General features: G+C 34.8%; 1 protein-coding gene across 2 annotated transcripts in view; it reads right to left on the bottom strand.

The window, feature by feature from the left end:
* The window catches only part of MMS22L (MMS22 like, DNA repair protein), a 137,681-nt gene that overhangs the window by 41,760 nt on the left and 75,872 nt on the right, over positions 1-20,049 (bottom strand). For both annotated transcript variants that reach the window (XM_079147122.1, XM_079147123.1), the window contains 4 exons: positions 6,847-7,040; positions 2,174-2,324; positions 1,086-1,237; positions 13-155 (listed from right to left, as the gene is read on the bottom strand). In XM_079147122.1, the coding sequence (XP_079003248.1) occupies positions 13-155; positions 1,086-1,237; positions 2,174-2,324; positions 6,847-7,040 (640 nt within the window). The remainder of the gene's footprint in view (positions 1-12; positions 156-1,085; positions 1,238-2,173; positions 2,325-6,846; positions 7,041-20,049) is intronic.

Genomic DNA, 20,049 nt, shown 5'->3' with positions numbered 1-20,049 from the left:
AAGGAAAAGTACCTCAAGGAATTGAATAAGAGCTTTTTTGGGGTCTTCTGGGATGGGTAAATATTCAACTTGAGCTTTTGAGAAAATATTCTTTACTTCTGAGAGTTTAAATAGCAACCTTGTCAATTCAGCCAACTGCTCCATGTAATCTTTATCTGTTAAAATAAAAGCACATAATAATTTTTGTTTATTATATAAACAAGTATGTTTATATGTAAACATATATAATAAAAAACATTCAATGTGCAGAATATATGTATATACATGAGTGCAGGAAATGTAATATCCCTCATTTATGATAGGCTTTTTTAAAAAATTCAAATTTCCATAATATTTGAGTAGAAGTTTTTCTCACTATGAACATTCTAGCCCAAAAATCATTCATATAAAGTCAACTGATGTAATAAAATATTAGAGAAAATCTAAAGCCTTTTTTCAGGCTGGCTTGCTACAAAAGGATGAAAAAAACAATTTGAGGAAAAGGTATATTCTACAAAAAATAGAACTGTATGGGATATTTAAAAAAGTAACCAGTGTCACTCAATGCCAATAGTAAAGCAGAAGAAAGGCAAAATATCTAATAAAAAAAATAGGAAAGAATTATTCACAACTGAATATTTTTCTTTCCAGGGTATGGTATTCACAGTATGATATCTGGTAATATTTCTACCTTTTTGTGTGATCAATTTTTTCAGAGTAAAAAAAAAAAAAAAGCTTGTCATCTGAGGAGCCAGTTTTTGTTCTTGGCTTCCAAGGAAACAAATTCTTTTATCTTGATAGCTGGGGAATTTGTCATATGTAGTAACCAAAAATAAATAAATAAATAAATAAATAAATAAATAAACCAAAAATAAATAAATAAATAAATAAAATATATATATAAATTTATATATATATATATGTATATATCAAGAAAAAGGTACAGGATACAAAAGAAGAAATTTCTGCTTATATATATATACACCTAATTATAAACATACTTTGTATATTTTCTATTAATTTATATAATAATCTACAGAGCAGAAAGCTTTCCATAGATACTCACTGGATGCCTCACCAAGTAAATGTATATACCACTCACTTACCAACTGCCTGCTCAGAATTTGCATCAGTAAACAAATCATCAGGCCCAGACAGATTTTTTATATACATTTGCAAAACACAACGGATCCATGATCTTATAGTTGAGGATTGAAAAGATACACAGCCTGCATGAGAAAGTGCTTCACATAGTGTGCTGTAAAGGCAAGTTGACGAGTATTAAAAAAAAGAGAACAAAAATGACAATATATTCCCTGAGTATAAACAGCAAGTAAAGAAACACTTTAACATCTCCCATGAACTCCCCTTGGTCTCACTCATTTTTCAGATGAATACACTAACGTAGACATGCACTGCTGAAAATGAAGACTATAGATATACTCAAAAAGAGATGCTGGATAAATATTCATGTTTTCATGTGTCATGTTCTAATTTTAAACTTTCCTTTTTCCACTGATGGTCTAAGCTAAGGAAAAGGGTGAGATGGAATATGGGTAAAATGGGAAAAGCAAGGGGTTAATATCTAGCTAGGTGAAATGAAAGGACAATGAAGGAAGCAGCAAGTAGAAAATAACAAAGAACAACAGGATAAAAACAAAACAAAACAAAACCAAAAGTGGTCCTTGGAATAACTAAACAGAGAATAGGCCGTGACCACATGGGGAATGGGTAAAAAAAATCACAGACAAAATATATGTTCATATGTCTCCTGACCAGTTCTACCCCCACCCTCTTCCCTGCTCCACTCCACAGGCACTCATGATCAAAGATTACCCCACATGGGATTCCAAAATAACATCTCCAAGAAATTTAAAAAGTAATCCTTGTTACGAAGCCAAAGGCCTGTCTAAATTTGATTTCTAATCTGTTTATAAAAATGGGGGTGGTCTATAGAGTTTTGAAAGGGCTGAACATTAACACAAAGGGGAAAAAAAGCAGCTCACAAAACACAAGCTACCTTTTCTATTATTACTATTGTCAAATGTTGATGTATCTGAAAGCAAAAAAACTGCCCAAGTGAGAATATACACGGAAAAGATAATTTTTCACCTGAGATAATTCTTACCTTACCAGTGTACTGATTTATCAGGACTTACTAATTAATAAGTATGTCTGAAATAAAGACACATACCTATTTTGTAGTAAATGACTTAAATATTTTGCTACAACTTGGGGGCAGATGATATCATCCCAACCATAAAGCTGAATTATTGATATCACTGGCTGAGGCTGAAGATCTGATGGTGCAGTGCTTGGCATGTCTGCTGCCAACAAAGTAAAATCTAGATTTAAAATGAGAGAAACTAAGGTGAGAAAAATTTTTAAACTTCCCCTCATCCAATTATTTAATAGTGGTAAAAAGTATGCCAAATAATAAAATGTCACATCTAGAAATGTAGAACAAGCAAAAACCTAAACCGAACTAAATTCATGTTGTCAAAGAAGTTTCTAATAGCATCATCTAGATCTTCAAGAAAGAGTCTAGAAGCATCTCTCATTCTTATCATTATGGATCTGTATTGGATTCTTCAACTCAAGCTGGAGGTTTTTGCTTGTATGTTGCCATCACTCAAAGACACATAAAAATTGTTTCTAGCATTTACTCTTTTCTAATTAAGCTAATTTACTTGCTGCTTGTCACAGTGAGCAGTTCACTCTTACCTTAGAACACATTTTCTTTAATAGTGATCTCCTTAATCAATCAAGCCCCACTTTCTTCAGAACCCAAAAATCTAGGAGCCAGAATTCTTTAATTTAATCATGTTAAACAAATACACCCCATTTTGTGATTTCCTGGGAATCCATCAACTCAATTTGTACTACACTGATTTATGCTTGTCAATTGTTTATGAAACACTGTTGTCTATGTAGCTTTCTCAAATGGTAGTAGTTTATTCTCCCACACCCCTGAATATACTTGAACTACAGTATATTCTTGGTTCACACTGCTGTTTCTAGACCACTCTTCCTTTCTTCTTCCCCAAACTCATAGCTTTGAATGTCACATATATCATCAGATGATAACAGCCACTAATTCTTCTAACTCTTCTTGTACTCACCTGCACTTTCTTAGTTCACTCCTCCTCCATTCTGGGTAGACTGTGGCTCACTATTATTAACCCTAACATACCATTGGTGGGTTTTCCCCCAGTATTTTGGCCTCTTGATTTCTCAGTACACCTTTCCTCCAAGAAATCTACCCTCCATTCTACTTCAGACACGCCCATGGTGATCCCAGAAACCTTGGCATTACCAATAATCACAGTCTTTCTATAATTTAACTTTCAAGTACCCACTTTTGATAACCAAATTTGCTTTCCAATTACCTTAGTCCAGAAGCCTAAATTCAACAATTCTTTGATTCCATCAGGACCTATAATCTATTGCACCTACAACTCTTTTCCTATCCTCCTTGGTTCATGTCTTCCCTCCCTTCTTTAGACACCTTGAGGACACTGTCTAGTACTACACTCATTTATGTATGCCACAAACTCCCTTGCATTTTTCTTGATTCACTGTACTTGCCTAGAAAAAAAAATCTGTTTAATTCCACTTCTTGGCCTCCTCCTCACAACACCTGCACCAGCATAAATGAGAACAGTAATGCTGACTGATATGATTACAAACTTCATGTGGGTCCTCACCCCAGCCAGCAGTCCTATTACATTCCCCTAATCCATTCAGTCTTCCATTCTCCTGGGGTACTATGGCATAGCTTCCCTTTTTCTTTGTGAACACCCAGCAACTCCTCCCCCTTCCTCACTTTCAGCAAAAGGCCTTATTTACTACTTCACAGAGAAATGAGAAACATCAGACCGGTACTACCACAAGCTCCTACCACATTTACCCAGTGCCTTCATCAGGGCCCATTTACATCCCCTTCTCTTCTGCTACTATAAATGAACTAAGGCCAAGTTCTTCTGTGGGGTAACATACGCTCTTGACACAAAAACAAAGGTGACTTTTTTGCACCATACAATTTTCCCTTATGCTGGAACATTCTTGTAAGTATTAACTATGCTGGAATTTCTTTTATCTTATTTAAAACAAAAACAAACCCTGCTCTTTGACTCCACTGCTCCCTCTAATTCATCCCCATTTTTCTTAAATGGTGATATTTAAAAGATTTATCTATATTTGTAATCTGCAATTCTTTTACATTTATCTTAAATCATCTTTAATCCATTGATTCTCTACTACACACAAACTGCTCTTCAAGGTCACAAATGTCTTCCTTCTTGTAAAATCCAATGCCCAATTTCAGGGTTCATCTTGATTCATCGCCAGCAATGTGAGATGCTGTTGATCATTTCCTCCTACTGGCTTCCAGGACACCATACTTTCTTGGGCTTTTTTTTTTTTCCTTCTTACCTAGACTCCTTTTCAGTCTCCTTTTTTGTTTATCTTAATTTCAATGTAGAAATATATTATGGCCCAGTCTTCAAACTTAGTTTTCACCTATACTTAGACTATTGGTGATCTCCTCCAATATAATGGTTTAAAAGACTATAAATGGATAGTTTACATATTTAAAACGTCACCTTAAACTTCTTTCCTAAGCCCTAGGTTTATTATCCAAGTTCCTAATTTATATGTATATTTAGATTTTAATGGATATTTAAAACACTGTATCCAAAATTTTAAAAAATCTTAGTCTTCTTTCAAAATATCTGTTCTTGCCATAATCTTTCTCATCTCAGCAAATAGCTATAGTTATCTTTAATTCTTTTATGAACTGTTTGGTTACCTTGCTTTATTCACTTAGCAAATTCAAAATACTTTCTCTACCTTCATATGAGAAATCTGACCATTTCTCACCACTTGTACCCCTAACACCTAAGTCTAATCTGATCATTTCTGGGTTGTTGCAATAGGACCTTAACTGGCCTCCCAACTTCTCCCCTTGCTTCCTCTGTTCAGTGTCAATTTGCTAGCCCGAGGGATCATACCATTCCTCTGTTCAGAACTTACCAACAACTTCTAATCTCAAAGTAAGAGCCAAAGGCACTATAGTCACTTAATGAGACAGAATGCAACTAGCTTGCTAATTTTACTGAGTTCTCTTACCCTTTTCTTACTCCACATGAACCTTTTCTGCTTCCCTATAGTTTCTCTCTCAGCTCTGGACTTTTGCTGAGCATGGTCTTTCACTTCCTTCAGGTCTTTGGTCAAATGTTGCTCAGGCCTTCCACAAGCCTGGCACAGTGGCTCACGCCTATAATCCCAGTGGCTCACGCCTATAATCCCAGTGGCTCAAAAGGCTAAGGCAGGAGAACTGCAAGTTCAAAGACAGCCTCAGCAACCTAGCAAGGCCCTGAGTAACTTAGCAAGACCCTGTCTCAAAATAAAAAATTAGAAGGGCTGGGGATATGGTTAAGTGTATAAAAAATGCCCCTGAGTTCAATCAAATGAATGAATCAAATAATGAATGAATGATTTTATAAACTGTCTCTGGCCTTATCCATCCCCTTCTGTATTTTTGTTTCTTTCCACAGGATTGATCGCAATCTAACAAATTACACATTTAAAAAATGCATTCTCTTTGGCCCCTTTCCTGCTAGACTATAACATTTATAGGAACAGAGAGTCTTGTTCTGTCTTTCCCCCTACTGATAAAAGTGGGTACATTTAGTGCTTTTTAAATGAAGGAAATGATTTTCTCCTAAACTATGAATGTTTATTTCAAACCAAACCAAACTCACATATTCTTCTTTGTATTTACATACCATTTATTTTCATAACCTAAGATAGCACTGACTTAATAGATGAAATTCATTTTTGTTGACTGAGTGGCAGCTGGGATGACAAATATAAGAAAGGTAAGTCATATCAGCTATTAATGATGGCTGTGATTGATCGAATACCAATATTTATTTTCACTGATGTTACAGTAGTTGGAAACCATTGCCCTGTCATAATTCTTCAATACATCATTGTAAAATCTTAATTATGGAAATGCTACCCGAATTCCAGATTGTTCCAAATTTATAACATCCAGTCTTTCATGTAGTTACTTTTAGCTCAGTTTCTTCATCCATACCAGGGTAACATAAATGATGGTTTAGATCTTAGGTTTTGGAATATATTACATTTAAACACAAAAGATACCTTCAGTTTAATACACGTAATAACCACACTGATCTGTTTATCCTAGTACTTCTTAACACAGTTTAGATAAAATACACCTTTGAGAAAGATGATGATCTCTTTTAAGAAAACTGGATATATGCAAATATTTTCGAGATTTTGCCTATAATTTCATGAGTCAGACTTCTCTAAATCCTGAGGACTATGCTTAGACTAATAATCAAATTAAGTAAAAATTACAACCTAAAATAGATCTAGTAGAAGTCAGAATGATAATACTATATATATTTAATGTCATTCTGATCTCATCCTCTTGGTGCTGAAATGGCATTCATTCTGTATACTTTTACTTTTTACAAAAATTAGTCTTATAGGTATCTGCTCACACAATTTGAAAATAAGCTATTCAAATTAGATGTAATCAAATGACACTTTACTTTCCAAATATTACATGTATAAGAAAAGTTTGTGTACATTCAATGTTTTTTAAGATTGAAAAATCACTTATTATTTTTAGCAAATAATCATTTAATTTTTTAATAATAAACAAGTCAATGGTACCAATTTAGAAATATATAATTCATTTCATCTTTCTGGCTGTCAAAATATTTATTTCACCATTATAAAGCAAGTTTGTTACCAAGGAAATAGAGGGAAATACTGACAAAGAGTCTGCAAAAAGAGAAAGTAATTAGCAAATTAACAATTAATGCTGACCTGCAGCTGCATCTGCAAGTTGTGAGGGAGGCACAATCTGTGCCATTCTCTGACTCTTTAAAAATGAAAAGAAATGTTTCCATAGTGCACCAGCAATTGCAGCAAGGTGGCGCTCTTTAGCCGATAATGAAGACTGCACAATTAGGTCCACATTCTCCCTTTGAAGTTCCTGGCACAATTGTTGATGAATACTCCTAAAAAGAAATAAAAATATAGCTAACACCCAAGAAATACTTACAGAAATCTTCATTAAGTACATTTTTTGGCTTTCTCCATTCATTTCATATGAAAACTGAAGGACTGTTTTATATAATTAAAACCTTTATGACAAGACATAATGCATTTCTGGTTATTTGATGGATGAATGATGGCATATTAAACACCATAAAGTTAATGTTAATTACTAATGTCAACCATTAATTATATGCTTTTTAATATGTCAGATCCAAATGAGAAACAGGCAGCTTCAGAATGACGGTCTGCATTTTGCAACTCACGTATGACAAGTGATTTTACTCAAATCTAGACATGAAAACAATTTTTAAGCCATTTTCTTCTGAAGGCGTTAGTATACAGATACACTAGGAGGAAGGTAAGTACATCTGGCTCATAAGTGGTATTCTGAATTAAAATTTTTTTCTTGTTTAGTAAAGAAACAGTCTGTGTGCTATTATATAAAACTGCTGCAAAGAGTCTTAGTACCTCACACCAAAAGGACATAATAAACAACAAATGTTACTCTTCATCCAAATTCCTTAAATTCTGATTCATCATTTAATCACCTTTTCTGTTAAATTAAAATTAAAATCCAGACATCATTAGATCTTATCAGAAATGCCTGCAGGAAACCTCAAGGTTACCAAAGAAGGAGAAATACTCAGAGATTTTCTTAGTGATCTGGAAGAGGAGGCATTTATGCAATGCACTCAGCAATTAATATGTATCGCTGCCAGATTAATTGAGAGTGGACATAACTGCATTGGATTCCATCCTCCCATTTGTTTTCTTCAATTATACAGAAAGTAGTGAAAAGTAACAAATGAAAATAAAGCAGAGGAGTTCCTTTGACAGAAATAGTATTCTACTAAGAAAAGTGATCAGTACCTAAAAAGAGAAATATTAATCCTAATACAGTATTCTTGATGTTTTTATACAGTTTAGGGATAGTAAACATTACAAAGAACTATTCAGGATACAGAACTAATACATGCACCTAATCCCACAAGATGACCAAATTGGTTACAAGATCACATCTTAGAATATGTCACATGATTACACACAAGGAGATAAAAATTTGAAGCATAAATTATATAACATTAGGACCTTGTGCTCATGTACACTGGAAATCTAGTCATGGGGTACTACTTAATCCTACTTTAAGTACTAAAAAATGTGTATAAATTCCTGGGGAAAGAGCATATAGCAAGTAACTGTCACAAGAGATAACCAAATATCTGCTATATCCTCTCAGTTTAACAACTTGACTGAGATACACTCAACTTGAACTAGTGGTTAGAGACTATTTTAGGTCCTTTAGCTTGGGTAAAATGAGTAATAAACTACTAAAATTTATTTGTCAACAAACTCAACTGCCTAAATCAACAGTAAAGTTCATGAGTTCATTTCTACACACTGAATTCCAAAATAATACCACCGTTTCTACTACCCTTCATAGCTTTTTCAAAGTATATTGGTTTCAAAGGATAATAAATAATATATTGAACTTGGGTAGGACAGATATTGTTCACTATTTGTAAATAAGCCACTTTATTCACTAAAGCCTATTCTTTAGGAAGCAGTAATGTTTTTGATCAATCTCTACATGCTAGAAATTCTTTTAATTAAGAATCAGACCCTTAGCTCTCATGAGTACCAAAATTCAACTCAAAATGGATTAAAGAATTACATTTAAGACCTGAAGCTATAAAACTACTAGAAGGAACAGGGGAAACACATCAGAACACTGGAATGGACCATAAGCTTTTGGGTCAGACACACAAATCACAGGAAACAAAAACAAAAATAGACGAATGAGATTATATTAAGCCTAAAGCACAGCAAAGGAAACAATCATCGGAATCAAAGAAAACCATCAGAACAGAAGAAAATATTTGTAAACAAAGGCTAATATCCAGAACACAAAAGGAACTTTTAAAAAAAAAGTGATTAAAAAATGGAACACAGAGATGAATGTGATGGCACATGCCTGTAATCCCAGTAGTTTAGGAGGCTGAGGCAGGAATGATCACAAGTTCACAGCCAGCTTCATCAAAAGCAAGGTGCTAAACAACTGAGAACCTGTCTCTAAATAAAATACAAAATAGGGTTGGGGGTGTGGCTCCTTGTACAAGTGCCCCTGAGTTCAGTCCCTGGTACCAAATTTAAAAAATGGTGGGAAGCACAAAATTTTTTTTAAAAACATCTTTTCTTTTTATACATACATGACAGTAAAGTATATTTTGACATATTATGCATACACGGAGTATAACTTCCCATTCTTGTATATGATGTGGAGTTTCACTGGTTGTGTATTCATATATGAACACAGGAAAGTTATGTCCAATTCACTCTACTGTATTTCTTATTGTCATCCCCCCTCCCTTCCCTTCATTCCCCTTTGTCTAATCCAATGAACTTCTATTCTTTTCTGCTCCATGGGGCAGATCTTAACAGTCTTTTCTCAAATAGTATATGAAAATATGCTTGACATCACTAATCATCAGACAAATGCAAATCAAAATCACAATGAGCCACTACCTTACTCTAGTAGTAAGGTCTATTATCAAAAAGACTAAAGATAACAAGTGCTGGTGAGGATTTGGACAAAAGGAAACCCTTGCACACTGATGGTGGGCATGTAAATTAGTACAGTCATTATGGAAAACAGTATGAAGGTTCCTCAAAAAATTAAAAAGATAGGATTCAGCAATCTAAATCCTGGGGTGGATGGATATATAGATATAGATATACATATACACACACACAAGTGAAATGAAATTGATATGTTAAAAAGACTTCTGTACTCTCATGTTCACTGAAGCACCAATTGTAATAGACAAGAAATGAAAATAACAAGTGTTCACCAACTGATGAATGGATAAAGAAAATGTGGTACATATGCACCAGGGAATACTATTCAGTCATTAAAAATGAAATCTTGTCATTTTTGACAACATGGATACAACTAGAGATTATGTGAAGTGAAATAAGCCAGGCACAGAAAGACAAGTACCACATGATATCTCTCATATGTGGAATACTAACAGTCAATCTCAAAGAAGTTGAAAATAGACTGGTAGTTACCAGAGGTTGAGGCAAGAGGGCATAGGAATGGATAGTTACAGTCAGTTGGAGTAACAATTTCTGGTGTGCTACTGCACAGTAGGGGATGTATAGATAACAATAATGTACTGTGTATTTCAAACAGTATTCTGAATGTTTTCACATTAAATAAATGATAAATGTTTGAGGAGATATGTTTAACCTGATATAAACATTACACGATGTACACATATCAAAACATCACATAATACCCCATTAATATGAACAACTTTTATACCTTATTATATCAGTGAAATAAAAAAATCAGGACAACTCTATAAGACAGCTCATTAATTCTCTTTATAGATGAAGTGACAGTAAAAAAGTTAAGTAATATCAAAGGTCACATGGCTATGAAGAGCTGACCTAATAATCCAAACCTGAATCTGATTCTTGTCATATTTTCTGTACACACTAAAACATACACAGATTTTAAGAGAATTAAACACTGATGCATTTTCTTCTCTCCTTTCTTGGTTTGAAGAAATTTCAGCAAGTCTAAGTAAAAAAGCTGAAGAGCCATATGTGACTTTGCCTTTTGAAAAGCCAGGGGCAACACACCCCTCCCCCACTTTACCCCCCAAATGCATTCAAGACATCTTGAAAAATGCCAACAATTCTGATTCACCTTTGAAGTCCCCAGAACTAAAAATGTTGATATCCCAGGGCATATATGAGTGATTACTGTAGGGATCTGATTCAGAGCACTGAATACATTAGGTAAAAACAACAAAACTCAACAAACCATAAGTAAAAAATTTAAAGCAGCAGTGACATCCTTCATGGTAAAGTAACACAGCAAAGACAAGTTCTAATTCAGTGTTAAGACTCTGACCCCAAATCAAACTTCTTTTGGAAATGTGTATCCATTTAGTATTTTGGATTTGAAAATAAGTTACATAACCTTGGAATATGGAGAAGATTTTTTGTTTGAGATGGTCTAAGTGTTTAGTCTATATCAGTCTGAGGAAGAATGATCACCTGCTATATTAACACAGAACAAACTTGTTTAAGACCTTATAATGATCTCTCTATTCATGAAGAAATCAAAGAGTGACAAACAGGAAATGCCAGGGATATAACCATAATGGAGTGTGAGAGAAGAATCACATTTCTACCCAACAGCCAAATCATTAAAAATACACCAAGAAGTGGCAGGCAATTTTTTTTCTTTTTTTAATCTTATTTTCTGGGCAAGAAAACTAACTACACCAAGATTACTGGAAAATAAACAGTATATTAGAAGTGGTCACTGCATATCTACTGAAGGTAAATTTACAAAAAAAAAAAAATATGAAAAGTACTTCATCACTAGTGGCAACAATGTGAAAGAAAACAAAACACACATGAAATATTATAAGGACTCTCATACAGTTCTAGATGCTATTTTATGAGTTATTATCTTACCTTCTTCAATAATCAGTAGAAAAATATGAAAGTAGATTAATTGCACAAAAGGTAAAATGTGATTTATGGTCAAAACTAAAAGATGTAAAATCTCCCCACATTTGGCAGTTTTTGTTTAAGACAGATTTCACATGGGTTAAAATCATTTTGGAAAGGTATACGTGTAGAAATACACACGAGTAACCAGTCCACTTTATATTATAAAGGATGAAATACAGGATAGTGGGAAATAAATATGCTGAATTTCAAGTTATTCAAATTGTAGCTCTCATAACAGCAACATTCAGCATTTATTCATATTTACCATGAGGCCAGCACTATGCTAAGTATTTTATAAGTACTAATTCTCTTCCAGTGAGGTAGAAACAATTAACTATTCAAATATTTTAAGTGAAAAAATTGAGATAAAAAGAAGTAACTGAACTGGGTAACAGATTAACAAAGCTACTTAGAACAAGGTGACATTGGAAAAAAAGGACTCACCAATTCCTGTTTCCTTCAGTCAATATGAACAATCAACAATTGTTCTATGTCCACTTAACAGACTTATTGTGAAAACCACATGAAATAATGCCCCCAAGTGTTCATAAGTCTGTTTACACCACCACATTTATACACCCCCTTATCCACGTGTGTTGTATTACTTCTATTTCAGCTCTGTTGTCCTGACTCCTTTCCTTTCCTCATTATGTTCAAGCACTTTCCTGATTCCTTTATCTGACTGCTCTTAAGCCCCACTTTCTGAAATGTTTTCCTGTTTTTACTGGTCTGCTGTTTCTTGCCTTGATTTCACATATTCACTTACCCTCCTCACCCCCTGCCTCCCACATACACACTAGAGGCAATAGAACCCATACCTGGCTGGTGCTGCCTGTCAGTCTGGCCTCCAAATTGCTGACTAATAGTTTAGTAGGTTTTCTGGAATCTTTCCTGGACTATTGCTTATAGGGTTTACTTCTAATCTTGAAATATGCTTGTTTCACCTGTAACTGATAAAGATGTGATTCTATATATTACCTTCCTGGTACTCAGTTACTTATTTCTCATATATTATGCCTTGAAACTTAAAAGAAAAACTGTTGATAGATCATGTACTACAAAGAAAAAGCATAATACAATAAATGTGACTGATAAGAGCCTACAGAAAAAAGGAATTAAAAGCAATAATTGAATGCCTCTTTTAGCTCTATTTCAAACATGGCAACTTTAAAAATCTATATTAGTGAAAAATATAATTGGAAGTTCTATGTTAAGAAGCTGTTCCTAACCACAGTGGGTGAATATTGTAAGTATCGTACTGAGCTAACTAAGTGGAAAACTGAATGGGAATCAGGAAACTCTAAAATTACTTTTAGCTCAGCTAAACTCTCTGAAAAACCTTAGATGCTTTAAATCTTTTTGCTGTACTTGCCCACATGTATGAAATAGAGCTATGGTCTTTCTTAATACCCAGGAAGAATATAACATAACCAAAACAATGGCATTATCAGAAAAAAAAAAAAAAGTTTTAAAGCTGGAAGTTACTCTAAAAATCATCTAATCCAATCCTATCTCAAAAAAAAAAAAAAAAAAAAAAAAAAATCAGAAAAGGACCAAGAATTTTTTTAAAAAGCCTCCAGGTATCAAGAGCCTTTTACAAAGTCTCTCTGTGAGAGAGTAGTAGCTTCAGTCCTGGCTTCCAGTCTTGCACATACCCAAGTGATCAGGAACAAGTGATAAACAGGAAACCAGGCTGGCAAGCAGCAATTTGGCATACTTTGCAGCCCTGACAAGTACCTCAGTATACCTGTCGGTACATGTGTGGCGCAGGGGTGAGTGGATGGTGAACAAATGAATTAATATGTGAGATGAAGGAAAGGCGTGTGCTGTTTTGGTCATGGAGGGACCACTATGGATAAAAAGTAATGTTGGCAATGATGCTTGCAGCCACATATAATACACCATTAAGAAAAAAAGAGCTTCTGAAGATGTCAGAATTATTAGAATTAACCCTTGTGTAGTATTGAGGAAAAGAGCTTGGGATCCTGGAAAACTTCTGAAACTGTTTTTCATCTGTTAGATGGGAACAATGCCCTACTATCCTCCATGTAGCTGTTAAATTATGAAATCAGTGCACTCTAGTGAAAATACTTTGTAGACCATAAGGAAAGATAATATGCACTTTGGTCACATTGCTACTGCTTCTAAATCTTAATAGCTGTGTTCTTTGAGGCAGTAGAGCTTCCCCAGAAAGACAAGGGCTTTGGGGACAGACATGCCATGACTATAAACCCTATTTTACTATTAGTTGGAGAGCCCTTTTTTCATCTGTTACAAGTATTAAGTAAGATGCTTTTTAAAAATGAGGTAACTGTATTGTCAGCCAAAGAATTAAAGATTGCTTACTGAGAATCATCTAACAGCCTTATTCTAAGTGTTTAACCTTTGTTAACCAATTTTTTTTGTAGGTACTATTATTAACTTCATTACATGGATAAGGAATCTAAGTGCAGAGAGGATAAATAATTTTCCTGGGTCATTCTGTGAAGCAGCAGAGCCAGGATTTGAACCCCAGCAGTCAGAATACCTTCAATGCCCCAACCCATAATCACTATGTTATGGTTGTCTCAAATCCCATTTACAAACTAAATAAATAATACATGGTTCACATTCATATTGCTGTCTTCATTTATATGTAAGTTCTAATTAAAGGTAACTATGAAATAGTATGACAGCCAAATTATACATTGATATTATAATAATTCTGGGGAGTGTAAACTATAGGGATCTCTAAGGTCAATTACATGTGATTACTTAAAATTTTCCTATGACCCACAATTGAGTTAATTTATAAGAGTAGGAAAAAAGAACAAATCAGAAATCCAGTGATGAATCTAACAAATCAAATATATCTTTTTGTGTTAGCTTTACATTATTGTGACAAAGTATCTGATATAATAAACATAAAGGAAGAAAGATTACTTTGGATCATGGTTTCTTTTTTGGTGCTGGGGATTAAACCCAGGAGCACTAAACCACTGAGCCACATTCCTAGCCCTTTTTTATATTTTATTTAGAGACAGGGTCTCACTAAGTTGCTTAGGGTCTTGCTGGATTGCTGAGGCTGACTTTGAACTCTCAATCCTTCTGCCTCAGCCTCCCAAGCCACGGGGATTACAGGGGTGCACCACTGTACTTGGCTTGGATCATGGTTTCAAAGGTTTCAGTCCGTGGTTGCTCGGCCCTGTTCCTCTGAGCCTGTGGCGGCATGGTACATCATGGCAGGAACATATGGCAGAGGAGGAGGCCTGGCTACCTCATAGCAACCAGGAAGCAAAGAGATGGAGAAGGGGACAGGATCCTAATATCCCATTCAAAGGTATGTCCCAGTAACCTGACTTCCTTCCACTGGGCCCCATGTCTTAATGCCAAGGCTTTAAAACATGAGTCTTTGCAGGATATTTCAGATCCAAACTCTAGCACTATAGTAAGGCAGCCTTATGGTTTTAAACAGTAACACTGGTGAAGTACTTAAAATGGGTTCTGTCCTCGTCTTAAATGCCATGGCTACCACTGATATGAAAATATGCCAATAAAAAGTGAGAGTTTCTTGAAGTCACCCTAGTCCTTTCATTGATCAAAGAGGGACTACTATAGATTAAAAGCACAGTGTCAGCAATGATACGTATAGCCAAATACAATGCACCATTAAGGAAAAAAGAACCTCTTAAGATGACTTATTATAGTTGTAGATCTATTTTGTTACATGTTGTATATTTTTATATATACTTTATTGTATATATTTATTTATAGATGATTATGAGTCCCAAATCACTTGAGTTTTTGTTATATTTAACTACATTTTATAGATATACTTGTCTAATGAGGTTCTACCTCTGTAGTAATCAATTTTGACAATCATTCAAATCATCTATAGAGCTTCCTAAACACACTAATGTCCTACATTCACTAGATATTTTTGCACCTTTAGGACCTATTTAAGTTTGGATGCAGAATGTGCCCCTCCCAAAGGTCTATGTGGTAAATGCTTGGCTCCCAGGGAGGTGCTACTGGGATGTGGTGGAATCTTTGACAGGGCTTAGTGAGAGGTCTTTAGGTTATTGAAATCATGTCCTTAAAAAGCATAGGAGAACTCCAGTGCCTTCTTCTTCTTTTCTTTTTTACTTGTCAAAATGGACAGTTTTGTTCCACCATATGATTCTTCTGTAATGTGCTGCTTTGCCTCAAAGCATTAGGACCAATTGATCATGGATTGAAATCTCCAAAACTGAGTCAAAATAACCCTTTATCTTTATACACTGATTATCTCAAGTGTCTGTTATAGTAATGGAAAGCTGAAGAAAACAAGACCTAAGCATACTACTTGCTTTTAAATTCTCAGTAGGTCTGGGGAGGAGTTTGTGAGTGAGCATTTTTATCAGCAGATACTGCTAGCCCACAGACCACACTGAGTAGCTACCTTCCTGGCTTTCCTCATCTATAAACTAGAAACAATATTAGGACATGCAGAATTAAATTTGTTAATATAGGCCCAACACTTAGAATACAGTATATATTCTCAAATTAACAAAAATTATTCCATTTATTAAACACGTTCAATTTAATTATTGCAACAGATAAGGAAATGGCCATGAAATTTTTAGCCCATGGATCATATAAGATCATATGTAATTCTGTACTGGAGGAGAGTTGCAAAATACTCTTCTACTCTACCTAGAAGGGTACAAATACCAATTCTGAGAAGAAAGGTCATAGAAAGGACTAGTTAGATGAAAAAGAGAGAAGCAAAAGTACAGAGGAATATAAAATTCATTCACCTAATTCTCTAATTCAGCACATATTGTATGTTTTAGGCAACAGGGGTAAAAAGTAAATAAAACTGAGGGGGTCTCTGTCCTGGATTTTATACTCCGAAGAGAGACAGATGAGTGACAGGAGCTAATATTTCAACCAGGATGATCTGGAAATACCTTTGAAGAAGTGTCATCGAGAGCAAAGATCTAACTAAATTAGGGAAGGAATTCCACGCCTATATTGAGGAAGCCCATGGCAGGGAGAAGAAAGACAAGTGTCAAGGTGCTGAGGCTGGCACAATCTATAGGATAAGGGAACGACAACAAGAAGGCAATGCAGCTGAAGCACAACTGGTTTCAGAAGGAACAGCAGGTAAAGTCAAATATGTAGCTAGATTCCAGATCATGGAAATACTTTCATTAAAAAGTCCCACCTGGGAAAAAGGTACACTCATACATTGCTGGTGGGGTTGCAAATTAGTGGCCACTCTGGAAAGCAGTGTGGAGATTCCTTAGAAAACTTGGAATGGAACCACCATTTGACCCAGCTATCCCACTCCTTGGCCTATACCCAAAGGACTTAAAATCAGCATACTACAGAGATACAGCCACATCAATGTTCATAGCTGCTCAATTTACAATAGCCAGATTGTGGAACCAACCTAGATGTCCTTCAATTGATGAATGGATAAAGAAACTGTGGTATATATATATATACAATGGAATATTATTCAGCCATAAAGAATGATAAAAAGTATGGCATTTGCAGGCAAATGGATGAAACTGGAGAATATCATGCTACGTGAGATAAGCCAATCTCAAAAAACCAAAGGACAAATGATATTGCTAATAAGTGGATGATGACGACACATAATGGGGAGAGGGAGGGGTTAGTGTTAGGATTAGAGTTAGGGTTAGGGAGGGTGGCAAGAATGAAGGAAGGACTGTATAGAGGGAAAAGAGGGGTGGGAGGGGTGGGGGGAAGGGGAAAAAAAACAGAATGAATCAAACAACATTACCCTATGTAAATTTATGATTACACAAATGGTATGCCTTTACGCCATGTACAAACAGAGAAATAACATGTATCCCATTTGTTTACAATAAAAAGAAAAAAAAAAAGTCCCACCTGGTGAAAATGCATGTGTGTAACTTTGTACATAAACACATATATAAAGCTACCCATCACAGTATTCTCTTCCTGTCATGCTTGAGTGTTATTTTGTGCTCTCATTGCATAAAAGCTAGTATGGGAAGACCAACAAAAGCAAGCCTGACCCATAAGCATCAGTATTATTAGCACAACATATTGCAAACACCTGGCAAATGGGTGCTGTATTGCACTATTACTAAATTGAGTATGTTTATTTTGTTGTAGTCTATTTCTGACAATTTTTCTGTCTCTGGGAGGGCAGTTTAACCTATGTCAACAAGTAATAACTCTAAATGTAACACAAGAATCAAAGAAAAAGTATCATGCTAGATGTTAAGGTTTAAGTATCATAAGGCCTCAAGATGCCTTCAAGGAAATGGTTGAGGGTAAAAGCCACAATTAAGGGTTGGTTACAGTTCTTTGGAATTCCATAAGAAACTAATAGCAGACAGAGGTGATGACTTAGGGATTTCTAAAAGAACAGGAGAACAATCATGATTTGACGATGACAGCTCATTTCTAAAGGGGTAACGCCATGGTAAGCTTTGCTCTGTTTATATTCAGTGTGGTTCTAACTTCCAGGAAGTCAGGTTTCAAACCGAATAGAAAGTATGTGGGTACAGATAATGAATAAAAGTGAGACTGGCTGCATTATGAAACTAGTTAGAGTCCTGCTACCAGAATGTCATATAGAAATATTATGAGTTAAGATCTAGGATCTGTGCCCTTGAGGTTAGAGGTGGTCAGAGGTGAGATGATTTCTGTAAAGACTGACAATGAAATGCACACATTTTTGATAAAATACCTAAAGTTGTCATAATGGTGTTTTAGGATTTCAAATGTGGTTGTCTTCCTCTTCAACTGTAAGTGAGCAGGGTAAAAATGAGCAAGCACATATGTGCTGGATCTTATACAAATTATTATGTATGGAATTCTCAAGAAAAAGGAGGGGGTAAAAGAAATCCCTAGGAACTGATGGTTAAAAAAGAAAATTAAAATCTACTGATTCTCACTATAGGAGAATAAAGTATGGAATATGTCCTCATTTGGGAATAGACACCACCAATCTAACTTAGTGGCAGTGGAGTTGGTAATTACTGGTGATATTAAATGCTTTCTTCTTGTTCCTTCTAGTCCCACTCTTGTGAGTTATCCCATACACTGAATCATCAGAGTTGAGGCTTCAGACATGGTAGAATAGATGAGATGTTCCCGACTTTCCGAATCTGTGATCCACATATGACTGTGAGTATAATAAGAATTGTTTTGACATGGTTTATTATGCTTTAAAGAAATGGCACCCATTACATACTAAGCACTATGTAGAAATTAGGAATTCAAAGTCAAAATAGATGCAAACCTAACTTCAAAGAATTCACACTTGGTACCAGAGTGGGAGGAAACAAAGAATTTTACTAGAAATATAACCAAGGAGGTAGTATCCACAATGAAGCAAAGGCAGACAGGCAAAATAGCTGGTTGAAGTCTTAGAAGCCAGAAGCCTGGATTTCAGACAGATGAATTGCAAGACAAGGATCATTTGAAGAAAAGCTATTTTCCCGCCCACTCAGCAAAGAATAAATATCTCAAATTTATGTTGAAATAATATATATATGTATATATGCATATTGATATATATAAACATATTTACTCTCAATAATTTTACTCAGTTCTTGTTGCTTTCACATTTCATTCTTGGCAGATCTTTTTAAAAAGTTCATTTTAATATTCTTTAGATGTAAGATATTATGTTTACGAATATATGGAGCCCATCTTTCACAGCTAATTAAAACACTCCAAAAATGAGCTTAGCTCTCCCCTCCCAGCAGTCTTCTAAAAACAGCAGTCCGCAGCCGTGCTGCCCTCTAACAACAGATACAGTCCTTCCACCACATCTCATTATGACTTGTATTCATCTGATGGGGGAAATCTTTGTTTCAAAAGAAATCAGGAGTCATTTAGTCATAGATGAAGAACAAAACATTTTTGAGGGCATATATTCCATATCAAGTAAGTTAGGGCTAAATTCTATTTGTAAGCATTTTTTTTTTCTAATTGGTGGTAATAAATTCCTAAAAAGGAAGGTCTAATGGTAATGTTGACTAATTCTTAACTTCATCCCAAATGTTCCTGTCACAGTGAAATTTGCTCTATAATTTACCTTAATGGACTATGTGTATCAATAAATATTGAAAATGTCCAGTCTTTTCCCCCACTCCATTTAAATCAAATCCAATTCTATGTCAACAGATTGTACCTATGTATAATTACAATAGCTAATGCATTGGGAAAAGTAGTGTTCTTTGATAAATAATTTTTGAAAACCTCTTAAGCATTCTATATCCTCTATATTTCTATCACTCTCAAGAAATGTAGTAAATTATATAACCAGACGTGACTGACCATAGCCAATTGTGTCACAGAATTTAAAAACCCCATTCTCAGCTCCAATAGTGACATTTTTTTTTTTTAATTCCAAAATTCAGTGAAGCAAAAAAGTAAAAAACAAAACAAAACAAAACCTAGGAA

The sequence above is a fragment of the Sciurus vulgaris genome, assembly GCF_902686455.1.
Source record: "Sciurus vulgaris genome assembly, chromosome: 7".
Classification (NCBI taxonomy): Eukaryota; Metazoa; Chordata; class Mammalia; order Rodentia; family Sciuridae; genus Sciurus; species Sciurus vulgaris.
The sequence above is the reverse complement of the archived record's forward strand: the minus strand, read 5'-3'. Positions and strand labels throughout refer to the sequence as shown.